The 18,178-nt window shown below is 46.8% G+C and overlaps 2 protein-coding genes across 2 annotated transcripts; both read right to left on the reverse strand.

The window, feature by feature from the left end:
* Positions 1-8,392: 8,392 nt before the first annotated feature.
* On the reverse strand, positions 8,393-10,631 carry LOC119695632 (endogenous retrovirus group K member 104 Pro protein-like). Its single transcript, XM_038124520.1, has 2 exons — positions 10,261-10,631; positions 8,393-8,908 (listed from the first exon to the last, which is right to left on the reverse strand). Exons 1-2 carry the CDS (start codon positions 10,308-10,310, stop codon positions 8,527-8,529), a joined length of 432 nt encoding a protein of 143 aa, XP_037980448.1. The 5' UTR covers positions 10,311-10,631; the 3' UTR covers positions 8,393-8,526.
* On the reverse strand, positions 8,781-10,268 carry LOC119695629. The gene is made up of 2 exons (XM_038124514.1): positions 9,182-10,268; positions 8,781-8,922 (listed from the first exon to the last, which is right to left on the reverse strand). Exon 1 carries the CDS (start codon positions 10,070-10,072, stop codon positions 9,314-9,316), a length of 759 nt encoding a protein of 252 aa, XP_037980442.1. The 5' UTR covers positions 10,073-10,268; the 3' UTR covers positions 8,781-8,922; positions 9,182-9,313.
* Positions 10,632-18,178: the final 7,547 nt, after the last annotated feature.

An 18,178-nucleotide genomic window follows, 5' to 3' on the forward strand; every position in this document is an offset into this window, starting at 1 on the left:
AAGACATAGATTGGCATGCATGAACACGTTGACATATTTAATGTGTTTGTGCTGACACGCCCAGGAAAGGGTATGACATCTGTGATTTTAGTCCTCCATACCAGTTATTTGCGTACCATTGTCTGAGGCCATCAAGAGTGTGCACGAATTCCATGTATTTGCTGAAATATACAATACACAGAAAGCTTCTCAGATGCACAATGGGGAACTCACCAACTACACAAAATTTTACATTTTTTGTACCAATTTTAAGAGTTTCAAATAAAAAACAATGGTTGAAAGAGGAAACAGGATCAATTTGTGACTACAACTGAGGAACCTGGGATCCATAAACCAGTGAATGGATCTCCCTCATTCATATGCAAGCTTAGATTTCCAAGTTTCTGGAAATATTTTCAATGACAGTCCCTCTTAAATAACACCAATGCAAGTATTATTCAATACAGGTCATTACTAGCTACTAGAATTTGCATTATTTTTAACTCTTTCAATTAATTGCTGGGTAATTTCAATCAAAAGTCAAAAGTGGAATTGCTAGGAGAAAACAATGCAAGTTTTTATTTAAAGCAGTGTATCTTTCAGTTAAGAGGAAAGAATGTCACACACTGAGAGAGGAGAAGAATCCCAGGTCAGTAATGCAGACTTTACTTAACTGAGTATTAATAATACTTGACAAAAACCCTATCAGTCTGATTCAAGTTTTGGGTCATGTGTAATAAATCATCTATATATCTGCTAAGTTACACCAGGATAAAAAAAATCTCTAAAACACACAGAAGGAGCAAATGTGCTTACAAAGTGTAGAAACATAAATAAATTGTGTAGAAATCCAATCTTATGAGAGATTTTGATATGCAATGTTATTTCTCAAGTAGTTGTAAGAAAATTCTGATGAAAATCTGCCATGCCATTCACCTCACTAGAAAATTTAGTCCCTGAAACAAACCAAATAATAATTGTATGTGAATAAAAATAATTGAAATGGTTTACAGTATTTTGCATTCTTTCAAAATAATTTATTGTGAGAAGAACTAAGATTTTAGTTTCTTCTGGACAATAAACCCACAAAATTAACAGACAACTTGACCATAGTGTTCTTCTAAAATGCACGAAAAAGAAGATTGATGACAAATGTATTTACTTCTTCATCTCACATAGTGATGAAATAATTTCAGCAAACATTATTCTGAGATATTATGTTGCTTTCAAAGTAAATTTTCATCTATGCTATATCTAATATGCAAAGGGAAATGAACATTTTCCTGGATTGGACAGATCAAATAATCAGTTCATGAGTGGAACACCAATAATATGCAAAGTTTAACAGTGTATGGGGTACATACATGGAGTTATGGAATTTGTACGTTCCTCCAGAGCGTCAGCAAAACTGACATTCTTCATAAATTTCAGCTTTTTTGCATTGGTGGAAATTTTCCTTTCGCCTTAAAGGTGTTTACCCTAATAAAGACCTAAAATTGTAGCCTGCTGCTCTGCCCTATGCTTATTCTCATGTAAATCAAGCGTTATTCCCTCCAAGTTTAGTTTTATCACAGTAAAAGTGTTGAAAGGAACACTGAAACTTCCCTAAAATATTTTTTCTCTGTCAACATGGCAAGGACATTTGTGGAAAAATAATAAATTCACATAAGTGAATACAGCATTAATATAAAAATAATGTATTTCTAATAAATCTGATCAAATATACACCTCTTCAAAGTCTTATCTTTGAAATAATTCTTCAAGGAAAAGTGAATTGATTCCAGTTTCAACTAAAAGTTTCCCATGGGAATGGAAATTGCTACAATTAATTGAGGCAGCTTATTGTTGTTGCTCTCCAGTCTTTGACTTACACAACTAGAACTGTTTTTCTGAGCTCATCTCTCAGTGCTTGTGCTTAATAATCTTTCAACAAAGAGAAAGTTAAGGCTTTCTTTTCAGTTTTGTGTTCTTTTTAATATGCATTAGATCAACTAACTGAGAAAAGCCACAAAATATATTTTAGATGGACAAACAAAGCAAAATCAGTTATTACTGAAATTATTTCCTGTCTCCACCCAGTAAAAAGTAGAGTCTCAGGCTCAGTGAAAGAGGAAAGAAAAACACACATAATCAATTATGAAAAAGAGAAAGTTTCTTTTTAAGGAGGAAAAGCTGATTGGAATTAAGATAGGCTTTGTTCATATCTGCAAGTTACATGGAGAGTACTTTTCAGTACAGAACAGAAAAGGATTTGGGAGTGTTTGCCTGCTTAATGCTATAGTTCTTCAGAGCCCATGTGAAAATTTGCTGCTAGCTATTAATCATCATTGTGTCTCTGTAAAGAAGCTGTTACAATGATGACTATATGTCATTATATTTCCACTCTAAGTAACAAATCAGAGTGCTGGGAAAGTTGGATAAGAGCGGCTGGCAAACTTTTAAGCTGTAGAATCTATTTAAATAAATTTACATCACATTTGCTATTTTTGCTGGTATGGGAATCATACTTTAACATTAAACAATATGTGATGTTCATGGGTCCTGGTCTTTTATTCTTCTGTCTCTTAGCCTACTTTCCAGCTCAGCTTTTGCTAGTGCTTACAGCACGTTTTTCTCATGGCCTCTCCTTCTCATAGCCTTTGGTTACTTTCAAGTTCAATTTATCACAATGATGTTTTTATGCATGACAGTTTGGAGAGCAAAATAGGTGGTGTCTGAGCCTGTTGTGCTGCTGCAAAACAGGCTCATTCTCTGCAAGCCAGCTCAGTTACTGAAGCCTTACTGGTGGGACACTGCAGTAAACATCCAGACGATCCCATCCTGATGAAAACAATTAGCTTCAAACTGCAAGAAGCCACAGGGTCACCTTTTGTTTCAGTGAGACTGCACCATTTAATGTGCTACAGTGGATTTCAAATTCACATTGATTTATCCTGTTGTACTGTTATGTTGTACTCTTCTTTATTTATAGATGTGTAAAGCAACAAGTTTGACTATCATACAGTTCCGGAATTGTATTAGAAATCAAAACCATTGTCTTATGTTTATTTTACAAAGTACTAGACTTGAAACATGTCAGGCTTAATTCTGTTAGGCTGAACTGCCTAAAACAGAGCCCTGAGATTCCTCAAACCAAACCTGAAAGTTTCTCTTCTGCTAACCATCAGCAACAAGCCAATAATAAACAACCCCAAAAATGTTCAAGATGCCAGTACAGATGTCTGTTACAAGCATACCGAAAATAACTGAAAACAATTTATAAATGGAAAATTATAAAACCATTGAAAATAAGTTAATTTTGAGCCTGTAATTGAGGTGCTTCAAGTCACCTGTTCTTGCCAGGCACAGCTGTTGTGTTTGCATGCACATGCATACAAAGTGGTGGAAAATTTTTTGTGCAAAAACCTAACTGTACTACACTAATGGTCTTTGCTGCTGTGCTGTTATTTCATAGTCATTTAGTATTGCTTTTTTTTTCTTACTTTTCTAAGAAACATAGCACAAAGAGTAGTGAGAGCAGATTTATCCAGGTCCAAGCCCATTGCTGTCCAAGCATTTCTTGGAGTAGAGTCACAATGTTGCCTAAATCTTGTCCTGCAAGCAAAACCAGAAGCTCAACATAGCTAGTGTTTCCATCTTTTTGGGACTCAGCGGGGAGTTCTCTGTAATGAAATTGATATTTTAATTTTCTGTTGTATTTTGCAGAGTGACTTTGGGAGTGATGAAGCATGAAACATCACTTTGGCAATTAGTATTCTCACAAGAATATATGATTTATACCTGGACCTGGGTTGCCTTGAAACCCATGAAACTGGAAACTACCCAGAAAAGATACACCATTTCAGCGAAATGTAAATATCTGGTAAGGCTGAGTTGAAGAAGTTGACTAACTCATTCTGGAGTAATGAGAAGTCAGTCAATACCTAAATTCAGATATTGAGTTTCTTGCAACCTGCAGGACATAACTGACTTCCTATATAAACCAAAATATATTGGCTTAAAAAGATCTGGAAGAAGTGGAGCAAAGGTTCATTTAAACCTTTTCAGCTGCACTGATATAGTGTGATGTGAAGTCAAGTGCTTATGCACTTGTAAACACATGGAAACAAACTTGGGAGCCTTTGGTTGCATGACCATGATTGATTATAGTAACTCTTTCACAATACAAGAGAAAGATCACACAAACTAAGTAGAATTAAATAACCCCAATTTAATTTATAAGCATTGCAAAGGAATCATCTACTACTAGATACTGTATCTCATAGGAATTTGTGGTTTATTTTCCAGCTGTTTTTTGGACAAGTTAAAGCTGTGTGTCTTTTTGAGCCATAACATTTATATGAGTTAGGCCTCTGGTTACCAAGGCTTTCCTATGATGGCTGTGACAGAGACAAAAAGCTTGTCAGCCAGAGACAGATCTTTCTGGCCATCACTCAAGTCTCTCCTGACCTCCTCCTAGACACTTTACCAGATGTCTGATCTGGTAATTTTAGAAGCTGCTAACTGACCCAGAGGAAATGGAATGATTCGGATTGTATTTTGCACTGGAGATCCAGATTAAATAATTGAGACCTGGGTAAGATCTGGTTGAGAAAGTATAAAGCCACATGGAGGTAGATGGAACTCTCAGCAGAGAGTAAGTCAGTGGTGTCTGTTACTGGTGAGTAATGTGATGGCTGGCTCTCACAATTATGAGATGGATATTATGTGTATGTTAAGAGAAATTTTGTAGATGTATAGTGATGAAATTGGAGAAATTTTGTAGATGTATGTCACTATAGGACACAAAAGAACACAAACGCACACTGCTGTTCTCAAGGTGAAGAAAAAAGGGGAACGTTTATTTTCTGACTCCCAACATTTATAGTTTACCAAAAGTTGACAGTGGATTGGAGGGTGACAATGCCACCTCTCCAATGACACTGGACAAACCAACAGGCCATCAAATTTCTCCTCCATAAAGGAATGCAAAACAATGAGTTATTTACAGAAAGTGTGTGAGAAAGTTCATTACAAGAATGTAAACATCAGAAGGCTTAGAAAATCTTAAAAAGTCAGGGTGACATCTCACCCTTTTCTGTTTAAAAAAAGAGAAAAGAAAATGAACAATGTGAAAAAGAAAACATGAACAATGTTCAGTGTCCATTTGCAGAGGAATCATTGGAGTGATCACTCGCGTCATCTGCATCTGTGTCATCACTCAATGATTCACCCACTTGATGCCTTTCAGGTTGGTCATGGTTTCCATTTTGCCCATCATCTGGATTCTGTCTCTGCAGTCGCAGGTCAGGGTGAACACACTTCAAAGGTACCCAGCGTACCCCAATATCTGTGGATACACAAGCATACCCATGCCCTGAAGTGATAAGGTCATAGGGACCTTCCTACAGTTTGGTGACTAAATTCCACACCCGAACCTTCGCTCGAGGCTGATGTGCCTCGTCCGCAGCCTGCAACGAGAGATGATGATTCAAAATGACAGGATTATTTGAGTTTTGCGGCACAGTGAGAGGATTGATTGTGCACAAAGCTTTTGCCAACTGACTGTGTGGGATTTCACCCTGCATTCTCTGTTTTTGTTTCTGAAGAACCCACTTCAGAGTACCATGAGCGCGTTCTACAACAGCTTGACAAGTTGGAGAATGAGGGATACCAAACTTGTGTGAGACACCCCACAACTGCAGGAACTGCAGCTCCTTCTGCGATTCATAAGCAGGACCATTGTCAGTTTTCACAGCAGAAGGTACGCCCTGAACAGCAAAGGCCTGCCTCCACTGGGCAAGGACATCACGGACCTTCTCCCCAGTGTGAGAAGAAGCCCACATCGCTGAGGAGAACATGTTCACAGTGACATGCACATACTTGAGCCGGCCAAACTCAGCAATCTGGGTGACATTGGTCTCCCAAAGCTCCAAGGTGCTAAGGCCACTGGCGTTTACCCCTGCCGGCAAAGGCGGAGCAAGAGCCTGGCAGTCGTCGACACGACTCAACATCACGAGCCTCAGTTGGCATCAGCTGAAACTGCTTCTGCAGGGTATGTGTGTTCTGGTGGAAAAACCCATGCGATGCCTTGGCCTGCGTGAGTGTATCAGGCTGAGACGCTGCCTGTGCTGGGTTAGTCAGCTTATCAGCCCTCGCCTTACCTTCCATTATAAAGCCTGGCAAAGAGGTGTGACTCCTCACATGCAGAACATAGAACAGATGAACCTGGGCCTGAATGGCACACTACAAGGTCTTCAGTAAATGAAACAAGGCAGGATTACTGACCTCCTTCAAAACCAAATTACCCAACCGCTGTGCAACGTTGGCCACGTAGGCAGAATCCGTGACCAAGTTGAAAGGTTCCTGGGAAAATTTCTCAAATGCCATGACAGCAGCCCTCAATTCAACCAATTGGGCTTACCCATCCTCATGACCTTCCAGAACCTGCCACTCAGTTCCATCCCTCCAAGTAACAATGGCCTTTCCGGTCTTCCCGGAACCATCAGTGAAGATGGTGGGTCCTTACATGGGTTCCTGACTATTTTTGGGGTGCAAAGATATTTGTGTGAATTTTGCTATATGCAGCAGGCTATGTCTGAGCAGATGATAAGTGATCTGCCCTGAAAAGTTTTCCAGAGCACTCTGCAGGGACACACTGTTTGCAAAGTTCCAGTCAAAATCCTCCCGTTGCACCAGGAGTATGATCTTTGCAGGATCCGCACCCATCAATAGCAAATACTGTTGCTGGCATTTGACTATTAAGCAAGCGATTAGCTCAAACAATGCGGTTGCCGTCTTCTGCGGCTGATGGGGCAGGAAAACCCATTCCAAGATGTGCAAGGAATTGGACCATTTGTCACTCCATTAGCCAATGATACCTGTGGGATGCAAATCTGTAGTGGTGATGAACACAGTGACATCAACAGAGGGATCAATGCGATGAACTTGGCAAGCCAAAACAACCTGCTGAACCACCTCCAGCACCTTATGTGCCTCAGGGGTCAATGTGTGAGGTGACTTTAGATCAGTCTCCTTTCAACAAATCATACAGTAGAGACAGCTGTGTCTCAGTCAGTCCCAAATACGGACGTAACCAAGTGATGATACCTATCAATTTCTGAGCATCATTCCGTGTCCTCACAGAATGCACAAATTGCTCCTCCTGGTGACGGATTGTGCATTCCAGAATTTTGACCCCAAATACTTCCAAGGTGGTTGTTGTTGGACCTTTTCTGGAGCCACCTGCAGTCCATGAGCATGCAAAGCATTAGCAACGGAGGCTGAATCCTCAGCAGCTCATCCTGGGTGGATGCAGCCACCAAAATGTTGTCCATATAATGATACAGATGCACATCGGGAAACTGCTCGCAAACTCCAGACAAGGCACAGGCCACATACCATTGGCATATGGCTGGAGAATTGTGCATGCCCTGGGGCAAAGTCCTCCATTGATATCTCTGTGTGGGCTCAGCGTTGTTAATTGCTGGCACCGAGAAGGCAAATTTTGGCGTGCCATCGGGATGCAAAGGAATCGTAAAGACACAATCCTTCAGATCCACAATGAGGACCGGCCAGTCTGCAGGAAGCATGGTACATGATGGCATGCCCGCCTGCAATGTTCCCATGCTTTCCATCACGGCACTGACCTTTTGGAGGTCTTGCAACAACCTCCATTTCCCAGACTTCTTTTGGATGCAGATAACAGGAGTATTCCAGGGACTGGTAGAAGGCTCCAGATGACCCTGGTCCAACTGCTCCTGAACCAGATTCTGAAGGGTGACCAATTTATCTTGAGGGAGGGGCCATTGGTTCTCCCAGACAGGTTTGTCCACCAGCCACTGTATAGGAGGTGTAGGACACTCTGCGCCCTTCATCGCAGTGGCCCCCATCAAAAACCCGTCCTGATGCACACCCCCCAGACAGACAGAGCATCCCTCCCCCAGAGATTAGCAGGAGTAGAAGTAACATGAGGCCTAATCCAGGCCATCCGTCCCTCCAGGTTCGTGACCAGCACGGGCTCACCCCTGGATTGGGGTGACCCCGAAAGATGGAAAAGTCTCTCCTCCAACCCGTGCCTTTGAAGAAAGACTCAGTAGTCCTCTGTTGTCTGGTCTCAAGGTAGTTTATTGTTGGTTATCTAAAAGATTCTTCTCCTGAACTGCTGTGGCCTGTTCAGCAGGTCAGACAAAGGCACACTGCCCTCCCAGGGGGCTGGTGCCATCTTTTATATCATATATTACATATTACATGTTTATACTTTTTCCCCAATGCCTATTATCTATATTGAACGGTGACTTTCTACTCTAAACCAATCTGTGAGTGCCAACATCACCAAAGACATGGAGGTTAGGAAGGAGAAAGAAAGAGGACAGGGCACACCCAAATCCCTCCATCTTAAAACTCCTGACCCCCATGTACAAAACTTGGACCCCTGCGTACAAGGCTTAAAACCCCCTGTACACCACTCAAAAATCCTTCCTTTCACTTCGTGACTACTTCTACTACAATACCTAAACTTTTGTGACTTCTTGTTCTTCCTGCAAAGTTGGTAAATTGTTCCAAGGGTCAGATTCTAAGCCACAGGGGTTTCCGGCTGCATGCCAGGGTCTCAGATGCTTCTGACCTGGGTCTGGAACATCCGAGAATGTCTGAGGGACATTCTGAGTTCTGACACTGGCTCACATAGCACTGTGCTGTCCCTCCCAGTCCCGCAACAGGTGTCTCCACCGGATTCAGGGGCCACTCTGGGGGCCAGGCAGCAAGGGAGAGAACCATGACATCAGCCCTACTATCAAGAAGCCCACGGAGGCGGATCTCTGATGGCGTTGCAGAGATGAACAGGGTACACAGAATCTTGGGACGGTCTTTGGTCAGGATGGTGGTCCAGTGAACTTGAGGCGACCCAGTGGATCCAAAGTTGCCTGCACCACGTGACCGGTCAGCCGTCCTGTGAACAGAGGACTTAAAAGGCACAAGTTGAGCAATTTGCGTCCCTTTTGGGATTGTGATGACGGGGCGGGGGGAGGTGGGGGGGTGGGGTGGAGACCATGGCACAAATCGGCCCTGTGAAATGAGCCCCAGGTGCATCATGATGCCCTGAAGGGTGGCACTAGACCTCCCCATCAGGAGAGCACTCATGCCCCCCCCAAGGGACCAAAGGCATCCAGGGGAACCACACAAGATTCTAAAACAACTGTTGCTGCAGTGCAGACATCCACACCTGCTGATCCACGGGTGCTGGCTGCAAGCTAGCAAAGCAGACCTCCATCGGCTCCAGGGTCTGGAGAGAAGCTTGTGTCTGGGCATGTCTCTCCTGCATGCTCTGCTTTGCGTTTCCCGAGCCCGGCAAAGCCTAGTCATTAACATGAGCAGTCGCCTTGCAGGCATTGGTCACATGATTTGGCCATCCACACCGACCACACAAAAACATGGGAAATTTGACCTTCTGTGCCTTCTTCCCCCACTTCTTGCCAGCCTGCACATTCCCCTGCTGTGGCTGCCTGCCCTGCGGCACTGCCCAGACCGGCTGCACACCGGTAGCCACAGCAGCCAACTTCCGACCCAAAGGGGTGATGTTCACACAGGTTTCTGCCATCTGGGAGACAGTAGGATCATCAGGTAGAGCCTCTATGACCCTCTTACAATCATCATTGCAATTATATCTTGCAAAGTTTGCAATCACAAGCCTCCTTGTCACAGGATCATCCGCCTGCCTATCCACAGATGCGGTCAGCCTCACTGCAAATTTCATGAAAGACTCATCAACCCCCTGGACAATGGTCGCAAAGAGCTGCTTCAGAACAGCCATTTCCAGGGTCCGAACAATAGCCGCCATGCCCAGCATGTGGCACTGGTCAAGAACAAGGGGATCGAAGCCAACCTGCCCCCGAACATCGGCATAATGTCCCGTGCTCAACAGCATATCAGCCACAACCACACGCCTGGGGTCCTGCGGCCCCAGCGCAGCATTCTGCACCACTGAGGCAGCTGCCAAACGAGCCCACTTGGTCTCAAAAACTTCAAATTGCACAGGGTCAAAAAGAGAATGTGCCACAGAACAGATGTCATGAGGCGTCAGCACATCCTTAGCAACCCTCTGGAGTGTCTGCATAAGTTCAGCAGACCCCACACCATGCTGAGCAACCACATCACGGACTTCCTTCTCCAGTTTAAATGCAATAGGTTGATGGGCGTTATGAGTAACACCCCTGAGCACAGGGAAAGCCTGGGGACACCCTGGCAAGCCGCAGCACCTGCCGTGTCCTGTCCTGTGGGCTCCAAAGGGACAAGAGCAGATACCTGACTGGGAGCCAGCTCAACACCACTTGCCCCTGCGCGCCCTGCAGCATCAGCAGAGCCAGAGGAGCTCCCTCCGCAATCCTGCGGACGCCGCGAAGAGGCAGGCTCACGCATCTCGTCTGACTTAGCTTTGGTCCCTCGGACGCACGGTCACCTGGCACGGGGGGAGCATCCACACAGTCGACGAGGAGAGGCCGCGGCCCCGGGAACTCACTGGCCTCCAGCCGGCCAGTCGTGCTAAAGGTGAACACCTCAGCGCCCTGTCGCGCGGCAGCCCCGGCAGAGGGCGCCGCGGCGGACGCAGGTTCCGCCACGACTCGCAAGCCCTATGCGGACCGGAACGAGACTGGCACGGGGCTCCCCTCTCCCGACACAGGGGAGGGGCGCGGCGCCGAGAGAGGCACGGCCCGCCGAGCCACGTCATTGCGGGGCGGTACAAGGGAATCCGGCACAGCCCTGAGGAGCGTCTGACCCGTGACGCGAGACGCTACAGCGGGCACCGCCCCTGCCGAGTGGAGCTGGGCGGGCTGCCTGCCTGCTGGAGTGGGGCCCGATGGAGCATTCCCAGGCGCCGGGAAGGCGCAAAGAGAGGGCGGCACCTCCCCCCTTCCGCCGCCTGCGCGGGTGGGGTGGGACCGAGCCTCCAGAAGCCCGCGGGGCTCCTCCCCCTGGACTTGGGACCAGCTGGCCGGGAGCCCAATCCATCCCGGGGGAACAACCGCCACTCCCCAAGACGGACCCGTCCCCCAGCACACCGTCCTGGGGTGGGGGGCAGGGCTCCACATCGCACAGAAGCTCAAAGTCCCCCTCGTCCCCATCCGAGGTGGAAACGGTCCCCCTGGGAACTCCGAGAGCTACGCAAACCAGACCCCCGCTAAATCTCCTCGCACTGTTTCCACTGCACCAGCAGCGATCCCACATCTGCAGTGCAGTCATCAAAGAGGTCCTCCATGAGACGGACCCCCACGAGACACCACACCTCCCTGGAGAATAACTTCACGGGGTCCAACAAGAACCCCTCTCTGGCCCACAGAAACAGCCGCTCGAAATCCCCCCAGGAAACCGAGACCTGTTTCCACTCCAGGACTTCCCTCCATAGGTCCAAAATGAGAGAATCCTCCGCGAAACCCTCAGAGGCTGCCATCACCCCAAGAACAGCTGGCAAAGCGCTAAACAAGGGGAGGAAACGACACGACCTCACCCAGGAATCCGGATTCTGTGCCCCAGCCTGGAATGCAGTACACCTCGGCGGTCACCAGATGTCACTACAGGACATGAAATGAACGGCACGCACATTGCTGTTCTCAAGGTGAAGGAAAAAAAGGGACGTTTATTTTCCGACTCCCAACATTTATTGTTTTCCAAAAGTGACAGTGGATTGGAGGGTGACAGTGCCACCTCTCCAATGACACTGGACAAACCAACAGGCCATCAAATTTCTCCTCCTCCACTCTTCCATAAAGGAATGCAAAACAATGAGTTGTTTACAGAAAGTGTGTGAGAAAGTTCGTTACAAGAATGTAAACATCAGAAGACTTAGAAAATCTTAAAAAATCAGGGTGACAGATGTATAGTGATGTTATTGGAATATGTCTTCCCATAGTCCTCTTTCTCCTCCCCCCATAATAGCCTTGGTAGAGAGGGCATTTATGGAGGGCTGTTTTATTACTAGGAGGCATGGCATAACGACACCTGACCTCCAATCAAGATGGAAGAAAGTAATTTCCAGCAATGGATGGCAGAGAAGGAGCTGACTGACAAAACTTTGGGAGGCGTTAAGGGTATAAAAGGCAGAGCGTCCATTTTGTGTATGAGCATGTGGCTGCTGGTCAGGGAGACTCCGAGTTGTGTAATTTTTCCTTATTCAGTCCTTTGTTGTATTTTTTTAAGATTTAATAACCTTTTAAATTTTAAAAATTAATGTTGTTTCTCACAGTGTCTCACCTGGAGACAACCGTTGCCCTCCAGGGCTCCTTCACATCATCACCAGAACATCTGTTGTTACCAACATTACAATATATATGTTTTCCTGTTCTGAATATGTGGGAATCCATAAAATCAGAGGGTTTTGGGAAAGTTGTAAAAGACAAGCCTTAGAGATAGTAGGACTGTGATTAGAGCTAAGTAGTAGCTATAAGATTGGTTAGCAGAAAAATTATGTAAGAAGTAGAAAAGTAAGGATATTAGAACAATAGTTTGTGTATTAACACTTGTCCAGAATAACTCCTTAAGTTGTGGAAAAGTATATCTAGTAAGATATTAGGAAGTCCTAAGCTTAATAATGGAGCTCTGTGCATTAAGGCTTACAAGTAGGTATTGTATTGGAAATAAGCAAGCATTGTTTTAACCAAAGGTATGTGTGCTTATAGTGGTTGGATGGATCTACTGTCAAAATGTTTTTGTTTTGTGTGATTGGTTAAAAAACTTTTAAAGTAACTTGCAACATTAAGTTCTTGGTCTGCTACTTGGGATGTGCGCTAATGGCATCTTCCCAATGTCATAACCATGTAATGAGGCTGATGCTGGAAAATAAAACAGCTCAAGACACTTTCCTAGCAGTCCCATCCTGTTCATGACTTGTACATAGCCCTCAACCACCAATATGAATACAGTGCTTCATCACTGCCAACAAGGCCTAATGAATCCTTTTACCAGGCTGGTTAGGATAGCTGAGATGTAACTAAAGACTGTATCAGCTGCTGCTTATTCATTGGTTTCTGTCAAACTACTTTGGAAGTCATGGGCTGGCTCCCAATGGATAGGTGTGTATATATCAGAGAATGACAGCAACATTTGACACTAATTGGCAACCATGTCAACTGTCTCAGCTGCTTTCAGGCTCTTAATGTGGTCCCTTCCCGTGACGGAGATAGGCATGCTGGTGGTAAGTTTGGTCTGCTGCAGCCTCTCCTGCAGGAGCACTGTGACAAGTAGTTCAAGCAGACAGGAAAAAAGCCATAAGAAAGCAGTTTTGTATGGTAAACCCTGTATTTTTGAACAGAGTGTTTAGCAACAAATAGCTTTTGATATATATCTAATGCAATGGCAAAAGTTTATGGTGGCCTTGAGATCTGGCTGTACACACTTCAAGTCCTTGATCAAGTGTGATAGATGAGTAATGAGACAGTTGACTCTCACAATTAAAAGGCAAATATCATGTGTATATGTAAAGAGAAGTTTTATAGATTTATAGTTGTGTTTTACCCCCTTCTTGCATTGTTATCATGGGGTAACCTGGGTAGTCAGGATATTTGGGAGGGTTGGCTTGTTACTCTGGCAGCACCTGACCTCCAATCAAGATTTAAGGAAGTAAACTCCACCACTGGACATGGAAGAAGGAGTTGATGGACAGACCTTTGGAAGGGGTAAAGGGTTAAAAGGCAAAACCTCCATTGTGTGGATGAGCATATGGTGGGAGAAATCCTCTGCTCCCAGCACTGTAATATTTTCTCTATTCAGTCTTCTGTTGTATTTTGATAAGGTTTTGTTATAAATGTGTCAAAATTCATAGGAAAATAAAGTGATGTGCTGAATGTAATACAGTTATAAATGTGACCATAATGGAATAAGCTAAGGTTGGTTATGAGAAGACTGGGGTCTCTTTTACTATCACGGGAGGCTTGCCCAGGCAAGTTCCCAAAAGCTAAGGAAAGTGGCTTTCAGGGGTTGGGAAAACTGTTGTCATACACATATCACACATAGCCTTACTACATTTACATGTGAAGAAGGGGAAGCAGCACAGAATTTCAGAAATTCTAACTAAGTAAAGAGTAAGCCATTAGTTGTTGTGATGCACTATATAGGTATTTAGACATGAATGATTCCCCTTCCCCTCAGATGGTTTGTCCCTAAGGTGATCTGTCCCTTGTAGCCCTCCCTTCGCCCCTCCTCACTGGTGTCCCCTTGGCTGCGGCCTTCCGTCCCTGCCTCCCATTCTGCGGGTATAAATGTCCCTTGGGATTGGAATCTGGTCTCTCTTTTCACCTGGATGGTCTACGCAGCAGATGTCCCTTTCCAGCTAATAAACAGGACATCAGAACCACGTGGAGATAGAGCGCTTCTCGTCCTTTACTTCGTCCATGTAGGATCCGTGCAGGCTTAAATCCCAAACTAGCCGGGGGGATTTACAGCCCGAAACCCCCACGGTTCCTTCAGGTGGTGCCCAACGTGTTTTCGACTCCCACTTCGGTCAGAGACGACACGAAGGAGCTGGTAATTCACACGCGTGGATTATATTAGCTTTTTGGACCTTCACCTTCCTCTGCCTTTCTTCGTCGCGTTTTTGTCGGCAAGGATGTCAGAGGGTGAAATCGGGACCCCGTCGCAACCCACGACGGGCCGATTTCGGACGAAGATTTCTTTTTAGCTGTTCCAGCCAGCCACTGTCCCCAGGAGGGGTGAGTATATCCCCTTGCGTAGTAGGGGGACCCCGGGGGAGCCCTCAGAGTGTGGGGGTCAATTCCCGGTGCAGGGAAGGGTCCGGCCCCGATAGTCGGGGTTTGTGAGTGTCCCACGGGTCTCTCCTTGCGGGCAGAGCGGCTCCGGCACTGCGACAGGGTCTGTGCGTGGTCCCGGGAGCTGCGTGCTCCATCGGTCGGCTCCCTGCAGCACGTGGCAGTGGCACGGGCGGTGGCAGGGTAGCCGTGGCTCGTGTTTCTGCTGTGAGCGAGCGTGCCCAGGCAGCGGGGGGACCCGGCGAGCGGCGCAGGTGGCTCCAAGCACCCACGTGGCAGCCACGTGGTGTGGAGCAGCCGGCAGCTGCCGCCCGCGGCTTTAAAACCCGCGCGGTTGACACGCAAGCAGTTTCATCTCTCCCCCGGAGAGAACGGGAGGGGGGAGGCTGCCCAGATTCTTTCTCGGATTGGCTGTGGACTCAGTGCTTTCAATTCTTGTTAGCGCTTGCTTTTTAGAAGGTGGATAAGAGTGTTGCAGAAACCAGTTAACATCAGGATGGGTGCTAAGCTTTCCGCAACACAGAGAGGCATTTATTCCCTAGTTTTAGATACCCTAAGTAGTGGAAATGTTACAGTTTCGAAAGCAGTTTTAAAATGGTTTGTTCGCTGGATATCTTTTCACTTCCCTCAGTTTTCCCAGCAAAATATCAACTCAGTCTCTGCCTGGGACAAAGTTGGAGCCTTGTTAACTGTAAAAGCAGAACAGGGTGATATAACAGGGTGTCTAAGCTTTTTCCTGTGTTCCTCTTAATTCGGAAAGAAATCCTAAAGAGGGATTTGAAAGGACAGCCCGAGCAACTCTCCCCTCCCTCAGCTTCCCCTACCCTTCCTCCCAAACCCTCTGCCCCCGAACTGAGAGAGTCGAGCGAGGCATGCCGGCAAACACAGGGTACCTGGCACTGCCACTGTTCCCCTGGCCGCCCTCGCCCCCCTCAGTACCCTGGCTCTGCTAGCTGTGCGCAGGCTTACAGAGCACCTTCCCCGCGCCTCTTCAACTTAATTCCTGTTACCCCAATCTCACATGCTGACCCCTCCCCATCCCCAAAATGGCTACGACCACATGGTTGGCATTCCAGATACTGCCGACCGCGTGGTCAAAGCCCAAAATGGCGGCATCCACGTGTTTGAGCCTTCAGTCTATCCTTCCTCTTCCCACAATCCCTTTCGCCCACCTGTCTCCTCCCCCAACCCCTTCCGGTCTCACATCCCCTTCCTTCCCTCAGACACTCCTCCTCCTCCCTCCATGCCCCACCCCTCATGATGTCACCCCGTAACCCCGCCCCCCTACCTGTTCCTGTTTCCCATGCCCCCTTGCCCGGGTCCTGAGACAGTGGGGCCAAGGGATGGGGGGGTGGGGCCAGGGGCTGGGGGGGTGGGTCCCTGCCTGGCCCCCACAGGGGTGGGGCAGGGAGAGGGCACGTCCCTCCTTCTGGTTACCAAGGCGCTGGGGTGGGTGGGGCAGGAGTAGGGGGTGTACCCTCTACCAGTCCCCAAGGGAGTGGGGTGGGGGGTCAACCCCTGCCTACTTCCCAGGGCGGTGCGGCTGGGGTGAGAGTTAGTCCCTCATCTGGTCCCCATGAGGATGTGGCCGAAACAAAAAAACCTAGCATTCAAACCCGGGAAGAAGAAGTGATTCCTTTAGTAGCTCCCGTCCAATACAATGGTGGTAGGGCTGGTCCTAGGACCTACCAACCCTTCTCATACCAGATGAAGCGTGAACTATGTAAAACTCAATTGGAATTTGGGACACATAGTGAAATCTTTAAAAGCATGATGAAGGCTACATTAACATCCCTTGAATTTGTCCCTGCCCATCTCCTAGATCTTTTCCGGTGCCTGCTTACCCAGTCAGAGTTTGATCTATGGGAAGGCTCCTGGAAGAGATCTTTAAGGGATCTCTTGGAGGAACTTAAACAAAACCCACAGAATGCCAAAGATTTAGAAAATAATCCCCTCACCTATGAACATCTGTGTGGCGAGGGGGATTAGTCTAAGCCCGAGGATCAAGCTTGGGTGTTGTCAAAATCCATTCTAGATAAGATTTCAAAAGCTGCAGGTAAAGCTTTTAAACAGTTACCAACCGTTGAAACTAAAGGTAGTTTTCTTGATATTAAACAATCTGCTTCAGAAAGTTTCTTGCAGTTTGTCGACCGACTTCGTGCACAGGTTGAAAGACAAATTCAGGACCGCAAGACACAAGTAGAGATGGTGAAAGAGCTGGCACAGAGGAATGCGAATGAGGTCTGCAGCAGGGTGCTCCTGGGACTGCGTCTCAACCCTCCACCTACACTGGGAGAGATGATTGAAGCGTGTGCCAGGAAAGCGGAACTGTTCACTGCACGAGAGCCGTGGTCAAAGCCTGCAATCCCAGAGACTGTGGCATCTGTTTCTCCAGAAGTCATGAGGACACAGATGTCACCAGAGCAGCTTCAACATATCATCTGCTTCATTTGCAAAAAACCTGGACACTTTGCCCAAAATTACCCACAAAACCAGCAACAAAAGACACCCTTTACTCCAAAAAACCAGGACACCAGCGCGGCCCCCCTGCCCCGCGCTACGACATAAATGCAGCAGGCTTCCCTGAGGGGAAAACCTTCCCCAAAGCAGAAAAGGGGGAGGCAGGGAAGCGGGGTGCGGGGAAGCTAAATAACAGTGTACAGGATAAAATCTGTCAGCCTCACAAGCATTTCAAGCTTGTGAGCACCAAAGCTTTTGTTTTCAGGTCTACCCAGTGGACGGTTATTGGAGTGGACCTGCCAGAGTACTCACAGGACTTGACAAAAGATCGCCCGAGACTGGACAGTGAGTACTTTGTTATTGGGGACACAGCACACACACCCATGGAGATTGAGGTGGCTCCCATGACCATCAAGGGGGGCATACCTAATCTCATTCTTCTAGCGCGCTGTCCACAGCCACCCTTCCATTTGGCCAAGGGGCAAATCATTGCCCAGGCCATTCCTGTTCCTGCAGAAATATCAGTAGATGACAAGGCCCCAGGTGTATACTGGGTGGAAGTGGTTGGTGAGGACAAACCCATTATGGGATGCAACCTGATGCGTGGAGAAGAACATCTCCACATGGAAGGGCTGCTAGACACAGGGGCAGATGTGACAATCATACCTGAAAGGTTGTGGACATCACATTGGGATTTGCAGCCCATGGCTGGTAGAATCCAAGGTGTAGGAGGAGTCACATTGGCAAAGATATCAAAAAGCATCGTGCAAATTGAGGTACCGGACGGAAGATTGGCCAGTGTCCGCCCGTTTGTCACTGACTATAAAGCTCCCTTGTGGGGTAGAGACACCATGTCTCAATGGGGGGTCAAATTGGTCATCCCTAAGACCCCCCAGGATTTTTAGAAGCGGCCACTGTGGAGCGCCCTGCCCACAAGTTAACATGGCTGGATAATAATCCAGTCTGGGTACATCAGTGGCCGCTCACTAAGGAAAAGCTGAAGG

This window comes from Motacilla alba, chromosome Z, assembly GCF_015832195.1.
Source record: "Motacilla alba alba isolate MOTALB_02 chromosome Z, Motacilla_alba_V1.0_pri, whole genome shotgun sequence".
Lineage (NCBI taxonomy): Eukaryota > Metazoa > Chordata > Aves > Passeriformes > Motacillidae > Motacilla > Motacilla alba.

Bases quoted from the DNA above. Each gene is read 5' to 3' on its own strand.
- LOC119695629 (XM_038124514.1), bottom strand. From the start codon at position 10,072: ATGCAGACACTCCAGAGGGTTGCTAAGGATGTGCTGACGCCTCATGAC.
- LOC119695632 (XM_038124520.1), bottom strand. From the start codon at position 10,310: ATGCTGCAGGGCGCGCAGGGGCAAGTGGTGTTGAGCTGGCTCCCAGTC. The intron at 8,909-10,260 runs GTATCTGCTCTT...CTCTGTTCACAG, and splicing joins TTGAGCTGGCTCCCAGTCAG to GACGGCTGACCGGTCACGTG.